At 50.0% G+C, this 19,507-nt stretch overlaps 1 protein-coding gene across 9 annotated transcripts in view; it reads right to left on the minus strand.

Annotated features, from left to right (window-relative positions):
• The window catches only part of DYSF (dysferlin), a 72,426-nt gene that overhangs the window by 17,192 nt on the left and 35,727 nt on the right, over positions 1-19,507 (minus strand). For 5 of the 9 annotated variants that reach the window (XM_063157801.1, XM_063157798.1, XM_063157800.1 and 2 more), the window contains 12 exons: positions 19,193-19,294; positions 18,494-18,655; positions 17,640-17,805; positions 16,789-16,862; positions 12,991-13,053; positions 8,412-8,510; positions 7,715-7,843; positions 6,856-7,011; positions 5,555-5,646; positions 4,339-4,509; positions 3,733-3,875; positions 719-858 (listed from right to left, as the gene is read on the minus strand). In XM_063157801.1, coding sequence (XP_063013871.1) covers positions 719-858; positions 3,733-3,875; positions 4,339-4,509; positions 5,555-5,646; positions 6,856-7,011; positions 7,715-7,843; positions 8,412-8,510; positions 12,991-13,053; positions 16,789-16,862; positions 17,640-17,805; positions 18,494-18,655; positions 19,193-19,294 — 1,497 coding nt within the window. The remainder of the gene's footprint in view (positions 1-718; positions 859-3,732; positions 3,876-4,338; positions 4,510-5,554; positions 5,647-6,855; positions 7,012-7,714; positions 7,844-8,411; positions 8,511-12,990; positions 13,054-16,788; positions 16,863-17,639; positions 17,806-18,493; positions 18,656-19,192; positions 19,295-19,507) is intronic. The other 4 variants (XM_063157805.1, XM_063157803.1, XM_063157804.1 and 1 more) reach the window with 1 other exon arrangement.

The following is a 19,507-nucleotide window of genomic DNA, read 5'->3' on the forward strand; positions in this document are numbered from 1 at the left end:
TTAAAGATTATTTTAAAATTATTTGAGAGATAGTTGGGAATGTGTTGATGGATGTAAATCCTGAGGAGCAGCTGAGGGAGGTGGAAAAGGCACTGGAGCACCAGGAAAAGCTGAGAGAGCTGGGAAAGGGGCTCAGCCTGGAAAAAACAGGGATCGGAGGCAAAACCTTCTGGCTCTCCACAACTTCTTGGAATGTTGGAACCAGGCAGGAGCTGCAATCTGCTCCCAGGGAATAATAGGAAAAGAGGGAATGGCCTCAGGCTGGGCCAGGGGAGGCTCAGGTTGGACATCAGCAGGAATTTCCTCATGGAAAGGATGCTCAGGCCTTGGAAGTGCCCAGGGTGGTTTGGAAACCCCATCCCTGGAGATGTCCAAGGAATTCCTGGATGTGGCACTCGGTGCCAGGGTGGGCATTGGGCACAGCTTGGACTCCATGACCTTCGAGGGATTTTCCAGCCTCAGTGATCCTGGGATTCTGGGAGAAGAATTCTGAGTAGGACTTTCAGATCAAAAATGTAAAATAAAATTAAATTAAACTAAATTAAGGTAAATTTAATTTTAAAAAATTGGAGCATATGCTGAAGGGATCGACCACCTCCCCTCCCTGGGAACATCTCATATCCCAGGGCAGACATTCCCAGCAGGATTCTCCCCCTGGACATGGCTGGATCAGGAGATGCCGCTCCTGGGCTCATCCCGGCCACATTCCAGGACCCACCTGCTCGATGTCTGGCTGGAGCGGGCTGTAAAGGCGCCGGGTCTCCACGTGCTCCGGAACCAATCCCTGCTTTCGGAGGGCAGCCAGGGCGAGCCGCTCCTCCACCGGGCCCAGGTGTGGATTCGGGGGTTTTCCATCCTCTGCCACAGGGAAGAGAGCAGAGAGAACCCCACAGGGATGGATTTGGGCCAGGAAGAGCTGGAGCAGCACAGCCTCCATTCCCAAATCATCACCACAAACCCTGCTGGGCACAGGGATGGCATTCCCAGTGGGAAAACCCATGGAGACACTTGTGCAACCACTCCACAAATCACAGCCAGGGAAACATGGCAAGGATCCAGCTGGATCCCATGGAAAGGACAATCCAATGAATCCAGCTCTCCTAGAGTCCCAGAAATCAGGATTCCAATCAATCCTCTGCTGATGTTCCCACTCCCAGGAATTTATCCCAGAGCTTAAAGCCATCCAGGATCTTCAGCTGGGCAGACAGGAATGGGATCCTGATAGGATCCCATTTCTTCTCTGTGGGATTTGGGGTGAAAGACAGGAATGGGAGGAGGAGGAAGGACATGGAGACACCACCAGCACTGCCTGGGGTTGTTCCAAGTTCCTACTCTGGTCCAAGTCCCTGCTCCAGTCCCACCAGGATATCTGCGGTCTTCCATCCAAGGAAGACCTGGAATTATCTCCTCTGCCTGACCTACTCCACACCAACCCCTGGTCCTGCCACAGATGGGCCAAGATTCCTCAATAATGGACACTCCTGCCTTGTCTTCCTGGTCAGGATCCATCCACCCATCCCTCCATCCATCCCAGTACCACCAATGGCCAACTCCTGCCTCCCCATCCCATTGCTGGGATGCGACACGATGCCCTGTCCTTGGATATCAGGGAAGTGGTGAAGTCCTCAGCCCTGGAAGTGTCCAAGGAACAACTGGACATGACACTTGGACAAGGTTGGACTCGATCTTGGTGGTCTTTTCCAACCCGACTTCTAGAATTTCAGGATCTTAAAGATCTTTTCCAACTTTAAAAATTCCCTGATTCTCTGAGTCCAACCCAAACAATCCCAAAATCCCAGGCTGGGGTTGGTGGACTTCACCCTACTCGTGACAATTGAAAGACAAAGTTCTTCATAAATATTATTCCATAAATATTCCATAAATATCATTCCAACTCCACCAAATCCCAGTGAGATATCCCAGCTCCTTCCTTGGCAAGGACACACTTAACTCCAGCCACCTGGGCTAATTCCCAATGATTTCCCAAACCCTGGAATTCCGGAGTGTGCGCACACGTGAGGCTTTACACGCCGCGAAAAGAACGAGCCCCTCTTGGAGAACAACAAAATCTGGGAGTTATGGAATAGTGGGCTGGGGGGAGGGGCTTGTAAAATCCCAGCTCTCGTGTTTAACGGCTCCAGTTTATTCCCAGTCCAGCTCCGGAGCTTGCAGCTGGATTCCAGACCTGCTCTGGGTCAAGCCTCGGGCTTTGTTCTGCTGTTTGAACTCGGAGAAGGTGACAGCAAGCGCTGCCACGGCGGGGAAAACCTTTTAACACCTCCCCAGCTCTCCCGGGAAAACTTTTCAATGAGGATTCCATGCTTCCCTTCTCCTCAGGGGAAAACCTGAATTCCTGCAGGGATTTTTGCTTTGTTTTCCAAGAGCGCAGAGAGGGATCAGCCCTGGGCTGTGCCTTGTTTTGTGTCTCTGGTGACACCCTTGGTGTGGTGGCTTTAAAAAATCCAATGAAAATTTAGGTGGGATGTGGGGAATTCTTAGCTCTGAGGATGGCGAGGCCCTGGAAGAGAATTCCCAGAGAAGCTGTGGCTGTGCCTGGATCCCTGGAAGTGTCCAAGGAGAGGCTGGATCCACCTGGGATAGTGGGAAGTGTCCCTGCCCATGGAGCAGGTGGAACAAGATAATCTTTATGGTACCAACCTAAACCATTCCATGATTCCAAACTGCAGCTCCTGGGCCAAGCCAGGTGGGATTTCAAATTCTCCTGGGACTAAAACCCTCTTTTTGTGCCTTAAAGCAGAGTTTTCCCCAAAAAATCCTTCTGCCCCAGGAATATTGGGTCAGGGGGAGGTGCCATGGGCAAACAAAAAACTCCTCCCCAAAAGTCTGGGGCTTTTCTCCTCCTTGTAGAAGTTGGGTTTGTTCCCTAATTCCCCCCAAATCCCAAAAGAATTCCCAGGTCTGTGTGTGGGATATTGTCTCCCTCTAGTGACCATTCCCAAAATGAGATTCCAATGGAATCTCGGAGCTCTCCTGGCTCTGGCAGCACTTGGATTATCAGGTTGGAGCATATCACTCCCAATCCAGGGGTATTGGGTTTGGTCCAACTCAAGGTAAACATTCCTGGATTGAAGGTCTGGATTCAATCCCAGGATCTGGGGTACGGACAACCTTGGGGAAAGGGCAGAACTAATGTGGACAGTGAGGGGACAATGCCACCGGCCACTCCTGCTGATGTCACCCTTCATGGGACATCTCCATGCACTTGGAACACCAGGCTGGAGCTTCCCAGCCACAATGGAGCTCCCACCTGGGGGTGTTGGGTTTGGTCAAACCAAGGTCAACATTCCTGGATGGAAGGTCTGGATTCAATCCCAGGATTTGGGGCACAACCAAGTTGGGAAAAGAGCAGAGCATGGACAGTGAGGAGGAGGAGGGGGACATGTCCATCACCCACTCCTGACCTCCATGATGTCCCTCCTCATGATGTCTCCATGCACTTGGAACACCAGGTTGGAGAGTATCAGCCCCACCCAGGGGTGTTGGGTTGGGTCCAACTCAAGGTCAACATTCCTGGATTGAAGGTCTGGGTTTAATCCCAGGATGGGGAGCACAGTCAAGCTTGGGAATGGTTCAGAGCAAATGTGGCCAGAGAGGAGGAGAATGGAGCCAATGCCATCATTCAAACCTGGTGATGTCTCCATGACATCCAGCTCCATCCCTTTCTCTGGAGCAAGGAAATTCTGCATTCCCAAAGCATCCCTGACATCTTACCCAGCTCGGAGAGGACGTATTCCTGATCCCGGAAGATGATCCGGTCAGATTTGTAGGTGGGAGCTTTGTAGTTGTGCTGCAGGGAGAAGAGGTGGAGCAGCTGGGAAGGGCGGAGTTGGTCTCGCCACTGGTTGGGGCCGGAGCTGAAACCAAAACAGAATCACGGAATCATGGAATGGGTTGGAATGGAAAGATATTAAAGTTCATCCAGTGCTGTGGGCTGGGATATCTCCCACTGTCCCAGGTGGATCCAAGCCCCAATGTCCAGCCTGGCCTTGGGCACTGCCAGGGATCCAGGGGCAGCCACAGCAAATCTGGGAATTCCAGTCCAGCCCCTGCCCACCCTCTCAGCCAGCAATTCCTTGCCAAGATCCCAACCCAGTTTCCCATTCCTGGGATGGGGCAGCCACATCTCTGGGGGTGTCCTCAGCACGAGGTCACCAGAAGCCACCAGGGATGGAACAGGATCTCTCTGGAGGAGAACCACGACTCTGGGAAGCACAGCTCCAGCCAGGTCCCCCAGGACAACCCTGCTGTGATCCCATGGCCCCCTCAGCATCCCAATCCCGGGATTCCTGGACATCCCAAGCCCAGGGCGGAACGCACACACAGTAGGTCTGGGGGAGGCCGCAGCGAGCGCCATATTTGGACAGGAAACGATTCTCCAGGTCGATGACGGTCTCGCCGATCTTCTCGTCCTTGGACAGGAGGTCGTAGTCGTAGAGGGTTACCTTGAGGTCCTTCTCCAGGGGCAGGGTGCAGCTCAGCTCAAACATCCTGGAAACGGGAACAGGGGAATGCTTGGGAAAAGAGGATGGTGCTGTGCTGGATTCCATGGGAATTGATCCACGCCCCATCCCAACCCCACCGGTGATGGGATGGATCAGACTCCCTGAGCTTCCGGGTCACCTTGATCCACCAAGGCCATGGCTGTGTTGTGCTGGCTTCGTTTATCATGGAATGGTTTGGATCAGGAGACACCTTAATGACCTCATTCCACACCTTCCCTGATCCCAGGTGGCTCCAAGCCCCAGTGTCCAACCTGGCCTTGGGCACTGCCAGGGATCCATCCAGGGGCAGCTGGAAAACTGAGGGAAGCTCAATCCCATGGGGCTTTGTTCTCCCAGAAAAATCAGAGAATCATGGAATAGCCTGATCTCTAAGGATCATCGATCCGACTCCTTCCCAGGACAATCCCACCCTCTCCCTGGGAACAGTGTCCAAACACTCCTGGAGCTCTGGCAGCCTTGGGAATGTGGTCATTCCTTGGGGAGCTGTTCCAGTGCCCCACCATCCTCTGGATGAGGGATCTTTTCTTGATATCCAACCTAATCCTCCGTGGAGCAGCTCCAGCCATTCCCTGGTCCCATTAACCTTGGAATTTTATCCCATTTCTGAGGGAAACCACTCAATTATCCATGGCTAATCCTTTTCCAGGTGGTGGTGCCCCATTCCTCCCATTTTTCCCTCAGACATTGGATCAAAATTCCTGAATGAGGAGAAGTTCCTCAAACTCCTTCCCAACAATGGGATGATCCAGATTCCTCCACTATGGAATTCCAGCTCCCCAGTCCACAGCTCAGAAATCCCCGGGATTGATGAATGAGAGCCAAGGGAATTATGGAATAGATTGGGATGGAAAAAAACCTTAAAATCCATCCCATTCCCAATCCCTGGTGTGGGTGGGGAAAATTTCCCACTATCCCAGGTTGCTCCAACCTGGAACTGGGTGTTGGAATGGAATAGGATTGTTGGCCCAGAACAATTCCCTCAATAGGACACCCAAAAAATTCCGTGGATCCCAAATGGAATCCATACTTACTTCCCAAAGACAGGCTCCAGAGTGCAGGGAAGATAATTTTCCTGGTCATTTATGGATTTCTTTCCCACGGAAATCTTCACATAGGGATCACACTGGAGGTGGGCACGGAAAGAAACACAGAAATCCCATGGGATTCCAGTCCCACTCTTTTCCATAGGTTGGTCCAAATCCCATCCCTCTCCCAAATAAAATTATTCTGGGAATTTGGCATCAATTTGGAAAGTGGGGGATTTAATTCAAGTTGGATTTTTTTGCCAGGAAAAGGAAAAAAATTCAAGGGAAAGATCCAGTTCCACCTAAAAGATTTTACCTGGATCTACAGGGATCCACCATCCCAGCCACATCCAAGAATTCCCTGGAAAAAATGCCCAGACCAAGTTTTCTCATAACTTCTCCCAGGTTTTTCTTTTCCAGTTTATTTGTTTTTTAAGGAATTGATGGGAAACAGCAATGCGCACCCAGGTATTCCTTGGGCTGGGATGAGCCTCCATAAAATTCCCATCCCTGGGGAAATTTGGGATCAAATTTGAGTTGGTTTAGGGTTTTAAATGAAAAAACTCCCATTTTTTTTCCTTCTTTTTAATCCTTGGGAATTACTCATGGGGAATTTCTTAGGAATTCACATTTCCTTTTAAAATCCCAAATCCTTTTAAAAAAAATGGGAAAATTCAAAAGTAGTTGGAATTTCTGCATCTATTTTTCCATGTATTTCATATATATTTCCCATATTCCATATACGTTTTTCCATGTATTTTTATGTCTATTCATTATTTTTCCATAAATTTTCCATGTGTATTTACTATTTTCCCATCTATCTTTCTTAGATATTTCCTCACATATTTCCCACGCTATTCCTCAAATTTCCCCCTCTTTTCCAGTGGAACCAAGATAATTAAAAAGGATTTTTCCCTTCTCTGAGTTTTGGACCTACACAATTCCCATTTTCCCCGAATTTCTCTTCCAGACCAGAAAACCTTTGCAAGAAGGAATTTCGGGAAAAACGGAATTTTATTCCCTTCAGCACCAAAAAAACCAAAATAAAAAACCCTCAAAATAAAACTGAACCGAAAACTCATGGAACTAATCCTGAAAAATCCCAACGGACAAAGGAAGAGTTGCCTCACAGACTTCCCAGATATTCCAAGGGGGGCAAAAAACAGGAACAAATTCCTAAATGTTAGGGCAAATTTGTAAATTTTGACCAATTTTGACCCAATTTTGACCCAGTTTTGACCAATAACGGCTGAGCTGCTACAAGAATCCACTACAGGAGTCAACTCAGAGCTTTCCCACTGGGATACCTTTCCATTGGAATCCTTTGGCTGGAGGTCGAAGGCGCGGATGATGTAAACCCGGACCAGACATTCCTGGAGTCCCCTGGCCGGGAGCTGCTGGAATTGCCGAGGAGGCATTGGAACGCGCGGATCGTCGGGAAGAGGGTAAATCCTGAAGGAACCCTAGGATGGACAAGGGAATTCAAGGAAGAACTCATAGAGATGGGAGCAGGCTTGGAATGACCGGAATGAATCATGGAATTATGGAATGGTTTCGGTGGGAAGGGAGATGAAATCTCATCCCATTCCATGAGCAGGGACACATTCCCTGATCCCAGGTGGATCAAAGTCCATCCCAACCTGGCCTTGGGCACTGCCAGGGATCCAGGGGCAGCCACAGAAAATCTGGCAATTCCAGCCCAGCCAGCAATTCCTTGCCAAGATCCCAGCCCAATCTCCCCTTTCCCAGTGGGAGCCATTCCCTGGCTCCTGTCCCTGCAGGCCTTGTCCCCAGTCCCTCTCCAGCTCTCCTGGAGCCCCTTCAGGCACTCTGAGCATTCCCTGGATTTTTCCCTTCTCCAGGGGAACATTCCCAGCTCTCCCAGCCTTGCTCCAGAGCAGGGGGCTCCAGAATCCTGGAATGGGTTGGGTTGGAAGAGACCTTAAATCCCATCCCATTCCCACCCTTTCCACCGGCAGGGACACCTCCCACTGTCCCAGGTTGCTCCAAGCCCCTTCCAAGAAGCCTTGGCCACTTCCATGAATGAGGATTCCTCAACTCCAACAATTCCCGGACTCACTGAACGATTTGGGCTGAAAAGGACTTTAAAGACCCCACAATTCCCACCCCTAGGGACACAATCCATGGGGAGAGGGCCCATCCCACCTTGAATTCCCCCACCACCGAGGGGTCATCACTGGAATCCTGGGATCTCCCCCGGAACAGTTTGAAGGTGTGGCAGAAGTCGGAGAGATGCTCAAATTCCTCAACGTTTTCCAGCTCCGTCTCATAGACCTGAGGAGGAATAGATGGATTGTGGGAAAAAGATTCCAACCAAATTCTTAAATCCTGGGAAACTTCATCCCATGGGGAGAAATTTCTGGGAATTTTTGCTCTTATTTCCCTCTTGGGCAGTGGGAAAAGGAGAATTTGAGAATCCCACAATAAATTCCAGCCCATCCCAAGGACCCAGACAAAGCCAAGGTCTCCTGGTGGGCTTTTCATGGATAGAGATCTTCCAGCTGAGAATATTTTCCTCAAAACCAAGGAAAAAATTGTTAAATTTAAATGTGTTAAATTTAGCATCTCTTGTGCCTTAATCTCCCTCTTCCCTGAGAAATCCCTGATTTTCCTCATTCCCAAACTTTTCCCAGGATGGCACTTCCCCACCCTCTCTGCCACTTCCCAAGGGAAAAATTTCCAGAAGTTTCCCAAAAGGCTTTTCCAAAGGAAACGAAATTTTCCACACCTGGGGAAAACGTTTTGGTTTTTTTGAACCCGGATTGGAAAAAAAAGCCAAAAATCCCAAAGAAATCATGGAGAGTGGAATTCCAAGGATCCACACCGGACGGAAGTCACTCACCTTCAAGGTGTCAAATCCCTTTTCCAAGTAATATCCACATTTTTCCCTCTCTCCCGTGGAAGCGTAAAATTTGCTCCACCAGTCGATGAATTCCTCCTCCTGCAGCCAGAGATCCCAGAGTTACTCATTTTCCACAGAAAAAAATCCCCAGAAAACAGCAGCAGCTCCCAGATCTGGGAAGTGAACCCTGCATCAACTCCATCCCTGATTTCCAGGTTTTTTTCAGGATGCCCTCAGCCCAAATCCGGAGGTTACAGCCACTCTGGATATTCCCAAGAGGATTATTCCTCATGGAAAGATGAGGTAGAGCTCCAAGAAGAATATTCCAAGAATTTGGAGCATTTTTAGGGAGGTTTTGGCCACTTAAAGGGTGGTTTTCCCAGAATTTCTATGCAAGGAATAAACCAATTTAACTCCAGTGTTAACAGCTTGAAATGCCCCAATTTTAGGCTTTTCCTGGAAATTTTTGGGATTTGGGAGACAGGGATTGACTTCCTGGTTGTATCTCAGCACCTCCCAACCTCCCCATCCCAACAAAACCTGAGGATAAATGAATAAATCCATACAATTCCCATCTTTCCATTAAAACCCAACAGTGCTCAGGTCTCCAGAATGACACAACCCTTGGACGAAAAAAACCTGGGAAAATCCCACAAAATCTCAGCTCTCACCAACTCCCATTGCCTCATTCCCAGTTCAAACCATTCCAAGAGGAAAAAAGAACCATGTGGGCTCAATATTCCATAGATTTTATAGGAATCCCATTTTTGAGATCGCTTTGCCTGCAATTCATGAAAAATTCCGAGAAAATCCTGGTGTCTCCTTTTAGGAGGCCACAGAATTCCAGCTCAGTGACCTCACAGAGAATTCCAAATGGAGTTTTACTGGATTTATATTTGAAATCAACAGCACGGGATTTAATGGATAGACACCAGATTTAATTGGAATATTATGGAAATTCACTCAGAGGCTTCTGCCACCTCCTTTTTTTGGGAGGGGAAATCCCAATTTTCCTTTCGTCACTTCCCATTTTATTGTTCCAAGGGCTCCATTCAGACATCATGACATTCCACAGGTATTGGGATACAGAGAAAACGCTTGGATTCAACCCAGGACTTACCCATGGAATCCTCTGCAGCCACAAGAGAAAGAACTGGATTAGAGATTTTGGTGGATTTTGACTGATATTCCAATGAAAAACAGGGAAAACACAAAAAGGAGGGAAGGGGAGCAGCTGGAATGTTAATGGTGATGGATATGATTCCATTGGGGAATGGAAAAGCCATAGAAAGCAATGGATTAGAAAAGAACAGATTGAGGAATTTCATTTATCCAAGGGAAAGATAAAATTCCCTCCAGGTATCCCAAACCACCTCCAGGGGTTTTTCCATGGTACAGATGATCTCTGGGATTGGGATCTGTGCTCCCTTTCCAGCTTTTTCATGGATCCCACTGGGCACAACCCCCAGGTGAGAATCCCTTGTGGATAAATTTAACCTCAAGTGAGCAAATCCTGAAAATTCCCTGGAAAAGGAGCTCATTCCCACCTGGAAATCTGCTGCCGTGATTACCCAGAGTTTCCCTGTCTCCCCATCCGTGTTCCATCCCTGTTCCCTCTCGCCACCCTAGAACTCCAACTTTTCCCAAGAGGGACCCATCATTTGGATATCCTGGGAATAACCGGATCATTTCACCCAATCCCGTCATCCCAGGAGCTGCAGCAGCTCTGGGAAGAAAGCACAAATGAAGGAAGGATAATTCCTCCTTTATGGAAAACATTCCTGGCTGGAAGGGTGGGGAGGGGCTGGGATGGAATTCCCAGAGCAGCTGTGGCTGCCCCTGGATCCCTGGCAGTGCCCAAGACCAGCTTGGAAGGACTTGGGTCCACCTGGGATAGTGGGAGGTGTCCCTGCCCATGGAATGGGGTGAGCTTTCAGCTCCCTTCCCACTCAAACCATTCCATGATCCTGCAAACCCTGGCTGGGGAAATCTCGGAGTTTTCTCTAGGAATACTTTTCCCCCTCCCCAGTGGCAGTGCCATGGGCTGGCTCCCAGCTGGGAATATTAAAACCATCAGGAACATTACGGGGGGGCAGCGCTGGGATGGGAATCATTCCCAGGAGGAGCCATCCAACACCCAGAGCCCTTCCAAGGAACAGTAACCGGAGAAGCCGTGAAATGCAGGCTTGGATTTGAAAGGAGCAAACACAGCAAACAACCAATTATCCCAAATAGTTTACAGACATGGATTGGCTGGAATTGGCTCCGCTGGGCTCCGTTAACGTGTCCTGGGATGGGGGATTTGGAAAGCAGCACGAGCTGGAGTAACAGTGGAGTAACAGCAGAGTAACTGCTTTGTAGGGCTCCTCAGCAGGGAATGGAGGAGCAGAGGTGTCCAAGAGTCCCTCCTGAGCTCCTCTCCTCCAGGAGGTGCCCAGGAATCATGGAATCATGGAATGGGAAGGCACCTGAAAGCTCATCCCATCCCACAGGCAGGGACACCTCCCACTATCCCAGGTGGATCCAACCTGGCCTTGGGCACTGCCAGGGATCCAGGGGCAGCCACAGCAAATCTGGCAATTCCAGCACAGCCTCTGCCCACCCTCCCAGCCAGCAATTCCTTGCCAAGATCCCAGCCCAATCTCCCCTTTCCCAGTGGGAGCCATTCCCTGGCTCCTGTCCCTGCAGGCCTTGTCCCCAGTCCCTCTCCAGCTCTCCTGGAGCCCCTTCAGGGACTCTGAGGATTCCTTGGATTTTTCCCTTCTCCAGGGGAATATTCCCAGCTCTCCCAGAGCAGATGGGCTCCAGAGTCCTGGAACGTTCTGGGTGGGAAATGACCTTAAATCCCACCCCATCCATGGGCAGGGACAGCTCCCAGGTGGATCCAAGCCCCAGTGTCCATCCTTGGGCACTGCCAGGGATCCAGGGGCAGCCACAGCAAATCTGGGAATTCCAGCCCAGCACCTGCCCACTCTCCCAAGGCAGAATTCCATCCCAAGATCCCACCCATCCCTGACCTCTGGCACTTTAAACTCTTCCCCCTCCTCATTAACGCCCCGGCCTGAGGCAGATCCCGGTGAAATCCAGGACCTCCCTCACACACTCTGCACGGAGCTGTATTTTTTTGGCTGGAAAAGCTTTTTTCCAAGATTTCCCCAGCTGCAGCCCCTGGGCCTCATTCCCAGCTCCTGCTTTTGTGCAGAGCTCCTGAACCATAAAGGAGAAGGAGACGGGAAGGAAGATGGGAACCCAGTTTTCCAAACCAGGATGGTTTTCCCGAGGAAACATTCCCATCTATCTGCAAACTTGGCTTTATCACATTGACTCCCATTCCTGGAGAATCCTGGATGAACCAGGACAATTGGATGGTTTATTCCCACCTAATATTCCCGTAGTTTGATTTTAAACTAACGCTTTGTAGCTTTTCCCTCTTTTTTGTTTTTTTCCCCTGGATTTTCTTTGACCTGTATCAAAAACACATCCATGGAAATTAAAAATGTGGATGGACAGTGGGATGGGGGTGTTATTTCAGGCATTTTTGCTTCCATAGTTGGGATCCCAGCACTGCCACCTCTCTGGAATGGAGAAATCCATCCATTGGAAAATATTTGGATCCCTGGAAGTGTCCAAGGCGAAGTTGGACACTGGGGCTTGGATCCACCTGGGATAGTGGGAGGTGTCCCTGCCCATGGGAATTGCAGAATAGGATGGGATTTAAGGTCCTTCCAACCTCAAACCATTCCATGATTCCATGGAGAACCTAATCGGGATGAATTTGGGATGAAGGGAACTACTCCTCTGGAGTGTTATCCCTGAGAAGGCAAAGAAGCTCCACTGCCCTCCCTATAAAACCCAGGAAAATTCCAACATCCGCTTTTCTCATGGAAAAGAGAAAAAGGGAGCAGGAAAATGGAAAGGATCCCCAAATCCCATTCCCACCCCATCCATGGGCAGAGACACCTCCCACTGTCCCAGGTGGATCCAACCTGGCCTTGGACACTGCCAGGGATCCAGGGGCAGCCACAGCAAATCTGGGAATTCCAGCCCAGCCCCTGCCCACCATCCCAGACAGCAATTCCTTGCCAAGATCCCAGCCCAATCTCCCCTTTCCCAGTGGGAGCCATTCCCTGGCTCCTGTCCCTGCAGGCCTTGTCCTCAGTCCCTCTGCAGCTCTCCTGGAGCCCCTCCAGGGACTCTGAGGATTCCCTGGATTTTTCCCTTCTCCAGGGGGACATTCCCAGCTTTTCCTCCCAGCAGAGCTGTTCCATCCCTCTGATCATCCTGGTCCCACCTCTGGATCACTCCCACATTTCCATGTCCTTCCTGTGCTGGGATCCCCGAGCTGGGGATGGAATTCCTTCAAACCGCCCCCCCATTCCCTTTGGAATTAACGGAAAGCCCAAGGACACAGGGGCAGCCAGCTGGAATTGCCATTTTCCTAAGCAGCAAGCGGGATCACTCCCAGAAGGAAAACGCCTCCTTCTGGCTTTATCCGCGTATCCTCATGGACACAGGTCATCAATTAAGCAATTAATTAATTAAGCAATTCATTAGCAATTAGAAAGGAAGCGATACCTACATGAGGCAGGGCCCGGGAATCCGGGATGTTAATTAGTGCTGAGCTCGTCAAACCCTCAGGAAGCTACAAATTAAAATGATCTGTTATCCAAGGAATTCCAGGAATCGGGATGAACGCACAGCAGCAAAAGCAACAATTAATGGGATTAATCCAAACTAATATTACCAACCCTGGGGTTTCCCAGGATGAGGCAAATTTAGGATGAGCACAGGGCTTGTTTTTAGGGATGTTCGGCAAACAGCTGGAATGAGGTAGAGGAAAAATGGGATATTAAAGGGGAAAAATATGGAAAAGTTGTTAGTAATTTCCAGTGGAGCAGAGGCTTTTCCCTGGATACTGCGAGCTGTAAAGTCAAGGAGTTATCCCAGAATTCAGGGAAGGATCTGAGCCAGGGGGATTTAGAATGGGATTGGGAATGCTCAGGATCAAAGCCCAGGTCCAAGCCCGGCTCATCCTGGGCAAACCAAAAGCCGGCATCACATCCATGGGCAGGAAGCGGCAGCGCTGTTTCAGGATTCCAAGGATCCCTTGGAAGTGGAAAAAGGGGGAGGAATGAGAGGTTCTTCCCAGAAAACAGCCAGGTTTGAGGATCAGGCCAATCCTGACAGCATTCCCAGTTATCCAGCTCAGGCTTGTTCCCAAAACCATTCTCTTATCCAACCAGATCCAGACCGGCATCCTTGGGCCAAACTCCACAATTTCCAGGGAAAACATTTGCTGAGGATCATTTTCCACCAGGATTCCCATAGGGAAAACATTCCATAGGGAAAACACTCCCTGAGGATCATTTTCCACCAGGATTCCCTCATGGCTCTGGGAACAGCTCCTTTCCAGCTGGTTTATCCATGAGTAGACAGAACAAATCCCATGGAGCTGTGGAAGTCCTTCCCAAGCCTCTTCCCATGGGAATGAACCCTCGGAAAACACCGGGAGCAGAGCAGGCAGGACAAGGCCTGACCCAGCAGCCTCTTCCACAAATTCCACCTTTCCAAAGCTTTGCTCCGTGTCCTTTTTCCCAAAGAACCAATCTAGACAGGATTAGCCGGGAAAAATCACTTTTCCGTGATTTTTTAGGATTTTCCTCGCTTTGGGTTACCAGGATGAGTCCCGTGCACTTAAACTGGTTTTAAACTCCATCTGAACTCTTGATCCTGCTCGGATGAGATGGATAACACGCTCCCAAACCTTGGAGCAGAGGGATTTCACCTCTGGTTGTTTTCCCAATTTTCCAGGGAAAGCAACAAAGGGATCCTTTGTTCCAACCATCCTTTGGAGCAGGGACCAAAGCCAGGCTTGGCAAGGAGGGAGAAAAACTCCGGAGCCACACAAGGAAACGCATCCATGAAAAATCCTGGCTCCTGCTTCCAAAGAGCCCTGAGCACGAGCTGCTGGCTTGGGATCCCTCCCTTTTCCCAGGAAAGCAGAGCAGGGACTGGTCCTTGACCTGCCAAATCTGGCCCGGGATGGGCGGAATGATCCCAATGGTCCATCCACGCCTCAATCCATGCCCACCTCCAGGAGAGGAGCAGCTTCCAGGGCCAAAATTCCCAGGTGGCAATTTTGGGTTGGCTTTCCAGGAAGAAGCTCCCTCCTTTCCCGAAATAACAGGAAAAACAAGGAAAGAAACAAACAGAAAAGGACGAATCCGGGGTCAAACTGAAGAACTCCATTGGTGGCAGGGGGATTGTTTGGGAAATGCTTTTCCAGGAAAAAAATGCTGGAATTTTCCACTTTGGAATGGTTTTGTCACATCCCTCTCTCCCTTTTCCTACTGTGTAAACTCTTCCCTAAATTTGATATGAGCTTGGAGATGTTTCCAATAAAATTATCCCAGGGAACAAAGCTCCAGGATTCCAAAGCTCCTTCTCATTCCTTCCTCTGGAATCTTTGGGATGGGATCCCACATTCCTGGGAGCAGCTCCCAGAGCTCCAGGGGGTATAAAGGGAGGTGAGTCCCTATCCAGAGGTTTTATTCCCAAAGGAAAAAATGGGAGCAGGTTTGCCACCAACATGGCTTTCCATGAATAAATCATGGAAATCTGAGCAGAGAATTCCAGGGATCCGTGGGCATGGCCAAAGCCACTCTGGACATCCCAGGGTGTTCCCTCCATCCTGATCATTCAGAAAAATGGGACAAACTGGGAATCCCACCGGTGGGAAGGTCCAAGCTCTTCCTGCACTGGATTGTGGGAAATTCCAATTCCAGATCATGGGAAACCCCAGATCAAGGTCATGGGAAGCTGGGATCAAGCTCAACATCTCAAGGTGGGATCCCACAGATTCCCACATTATTCCCTCAGTTTTCTCCCAAGTTTCTCTGACTTAAAAAAATAGGAATTTTATTACAACAAGTCCCTTTCCCAAATTCCATGTTTTCCATGGACATGCTCCAGTTACTTCCCTGATAAAAGATTAAGCCCAGCTGTAAATTTTAAGGATAAATCCTAAATGGGAAGCAAAAAGGAGGGAATGGGGCTGCTTTCCCAATTTCCCAGTGTTCCAATCAGGAGCATTTTCGGGAGCTGCTTTTCCCTTTCCACTCTTTTCACCAGAGCCAACTTTTCCCAGTTCTCCTGTCCTGTTCCCAATGGAGGCTGAAGGATTTCAGGACAAGATCCCAACGGAGCTGTGAAGAGGATCATGGAATCATGGAATTATTTGGGTGGGAAGGATCTTAAATCTCATCCCATTCCATCTTTTCCATGGGCAGGGACACCTCCCACTATCCCAGGTTCCTCCAAGCTCCATCCAACCTGGCCTTGGACACTTCCAGGGATGAGGATTTGGAATGAGTGGGAATGAGCAGGGCCACTTCCACAGTTTTTTTTGGGGAATTAGCCAAATTCCAGATTCCCAGCTTGATGTGGGACCCAGCCTGTGTTTGGCTTGGGATACACCACAAATATCCAAAAGCACCAGAAAATCCTTGGGAATAGAAACTCCCAGGAGTCACCAAGGATGTGGATAAAGAGCAGGATCCATGCCCAAGTTGGACATCTTGGATTCAGCAGCTCCTCCATCCCAGGAATCGCTCAAGGCCAGGGAAACTGACACAGGAAACACCTGGAAAGCTGATTCCTTCTGGAAACTCCAGCTTTTCCAGTCCTGTGGCATCCAGGAATAGGGAGAAGGGAAATTCCCGCCCTTGATATCCCACCAAGGCATGGGAGACTGGGAAAAGCTCCACCAAACATTCCTGACACCATTCCTAGCTGCTCCAGAGGCACCGGGATCACCTTGGGATCCGTGCATCCCACTCACATCTCGGCACAGGTCTATCCCAAAGATTCCTTCTGCTGGAGAAGGAACCCGAGGACTGTGGGTACAGGAAGTTTCTGGAAGAATGGAAGCTCCAGGGGTGTGTCCATCCTGATCCATTCCCAAGGGAATGCTGAGATCCCTCAAATTCATTGGAACTGCACCAATTCCCACTCCCACCACAATGGATTTGGGATTCTACAATCCCAGTTCAGTAAAATTCCTGCAAACCAGGAGCCAAACTGGGAAAAGGAGATCCGGCCACGGAGCAAGGATGACAGAGCCTCGGGGAATTTTTGCTTTCCTTGGGAAGAACCTGGCATGGATTTCTCTCCATCAGGAAAGCAGATCCAGTCCCTCATTCCCAAGAGAGGGAATGAGGAGGAGTTTGGGGTTGCGCAGGTGAGGAGAGGAAGGAAAAACGCGTGAAAGTTGGAAAAGGATGGATCCAAGCGGATCCGGCCTCACATCAGCACCTCGGATCCACCCTCACCAGACCCACAGAAAGAATCCAGGATTTTCCCAGCGCGTTTTCTGTACCTGGATGGGGATCAGGGGCTCTTTGTCATCGATGTCGATGAGGACGTCGTCCCTGGGCGTGAGGCTGATGTCATCTGCAACCGGAGCAGGACGGCACCGTGATCCCGGGATTTGGGAATCCCAGAGCCCAGAAACTGTGGGATCTACCTCCAGGAGTGATCCCAGTTTCTCCCTGATCCCATCTCCATGATCCCAATCTCATCCAGGCTCCTCAGACCATCCAAAGTTCATCTCCATGATCCCAAACTCATCCCAGACACATCGCACCATCCAAAATTCATGTCCATGATCCCAGACATTTCTCACCATTCAAAATTCATCTCCATGATCCCAAACTCATGCCAGACATTTCCCACCACCCAAAGTTCTTCTCCATGATCCCAAATTCATCCCAGACCCTTCCCACCATCCAAAGTTCATCTCCAAGATCCCAAACTCATCCAGACTTTTCTCACCACCCAAAGCTCATCTCCAATATCCCAAGCCCATGATCCCCATCCCATCCAGGGCTCCAAGGAGTCAGGAGAGGGGCTTGTGACAAGGACACAGAGTGCCAGGACAAGAGGGAATGGATTGAACTGAAGGAGGGGAGATTTCAATGGAATATTGTGAAAAAATTCCATTGGGAAGGGTGGGAGAGGCTGGGATGGAATTCCCAGAGCAGCTGTGGCTGCCCCTGGATCACTGGAAGTGTCCAAGGCTAGGTTGGACATTGGGGCTTGGATCCACCTGGGACAGTGGGAGGTGTCCCTGCCCATGGATGGGGTGCAACCGGATGATCTTTAAGTTCCCTCCCAACCCAACCATCCCATGACTCCACGAAGGACACAAATCCCGGCATTCCCACATACCTGGCTGCTCCTGGGGCGCCCCCGTGTCCTGCTGGGAGGGATCCCAGTAGAATTCCTGGAGGGAGCGGATGGTGCACTGTCCCACCACGGGTCTCCGGCCAAAGGGGCGGTTGTCGATGATCTTCAGGATGATGGGGGGGCTGTAGAGGCTCTCCTTGGGCAGACGCTGCGGGAAGAGGGAAAGGAAGATGGAATGAGACTGGAAAGGGAGGGCAGAGGTTCTGCACCATTCCCCAAAAAATCAAGGGCAGAAGGAACTTCACCAAAAGAATCATTTTTATGGAATTTTGAGGTCCTTCACCATAAAATCCATTTTCACAGGACTGTCCTTCACCAGTAGAACCAATTTTATGACACCTCCACATGGTCCATTTTTGTGGGGTTCTAAGGTCCTTCATCAGATCCATTTTTATGGGATTTTGAGGTCCTTCACTATAAAATTTATTTTTACAGCACTGTTCTTCGTAAGATCCACTTTCATGGGACTTTGAGGATCTTCCGCACAAGATCCACTTTTATGGGATTTTGAGATCCTTCACCACAAGATCCAATTCTATGGGACCTCCAGGTCCTTCAGCACAAGAGCCATTTTCATGGCACCTCCAAACCCTTCAAAAGATTTATTTTTATGGGACTTTGAGGTCCTCCACTACAAGATCCATTTTTATGGAACTTTGAGGTCCTTCACCACAAGCTCCATTTTTATGGGACATCCAGGCCCTTCACAAGGTCCTCCTTTATGGAACTTTGAGGTCCTTCACCAGATCCATTTTTACAGGATTTTAAGGAACTTCACCCCGTTTTTGAGGACATTCCCTTGCCCCTGCACCACCCCAGTCCCGCTGGGACCTCACCACTTCCATGAAGAGCACGCAGACATCGAAGTTGGGGTTCTTCTTGACGTTCTTGATGACGCCGGACTGGACACGCTGCCCGCCGCACTCCACCAACAGGCTGGGCGAGGTCACGCTGGCCAGCTGGAAGCTCTTGAGGTTCCTCAGCCCCCAGGCCAGGATCTGTGGGATGAGGGGACACCAAATCCTGAGCCAAGGCTCTGCTTCCAGGTTTCCATGGAGCTCCTCAGCAGTGGAGGAGAACCTCCAGGACAAGCAACACAAGCAGCAGTGGGAATTATGGAATCCTTGAGGTTGGAAAACAACTCCAAGGTCATGGAGTTCAACCTTTGACTGATCCCCACCTCAGCACCAGGAGTTCCTTGGACACTTCCAAAGCTCGCTGGGCACTTCCAATGCCTGACCACCCTTTCCATGAGGAAATTCCTCCTGATATCCAACCTGAACTTCATCCTTATCCCATCTCTTGTTCCTTGAATTTCATCCTTATCCTTTTCCCATTCCTTGTTCCCTGAACTTCATCCTTATCCCATCCCTGGTTCCCTGGGAGCAGACCCCAACAATCCCAGGTCCACCTTCCTGTCAGAGAATTGTGAATAACCAGAAGTTCCCCCTGGAGCCTCCTTTTTTTTTGGAATCACACCCCAGAATCCATCTTGGATCCCATTCCCGGCTGTCATTCCCGAATCCGTGGCTCACCTCGATGGCCGTGCGCTGCAGGACAGGTTTGATTCCCTGCGGGACCATGTAAACATTGGGCTCCCGCTGCGGCGGCGGGTAGGGAAGGTCGGAATCCGCGGACTGTGGGAGCAGAGAGGGAAAGGAAAATGTCAGGAAGCACCAGGATGGGACATCCAATCCCTTTCCAGGTTGGATCCACCCGGAATCTCCATCCTTGCCAAACTGATATCTCCCAGGAAATCCAGGACAGCCAGAGGAGAGAGGTGAGAAATGGCAGGATGGAGGTGCCGGAAAAGTGGTTCAATCTCTTTAATCCATCCTGGAGAAGATCCA

Source organism: Melospiza melodia, chromosome 5 (assembly GCF_035770615.1).
Source record: "Melospiza melodia melodia isolate bMelMel2 chromosome 5, bMelMel2.pri, whole genome shotgun sequence".
Lineage (NCBI taxonomy): Eukaryota > Metazoa > Chordata > Aves > Passeriformes > Passerellidae > Melospiza > Melospiza melodia.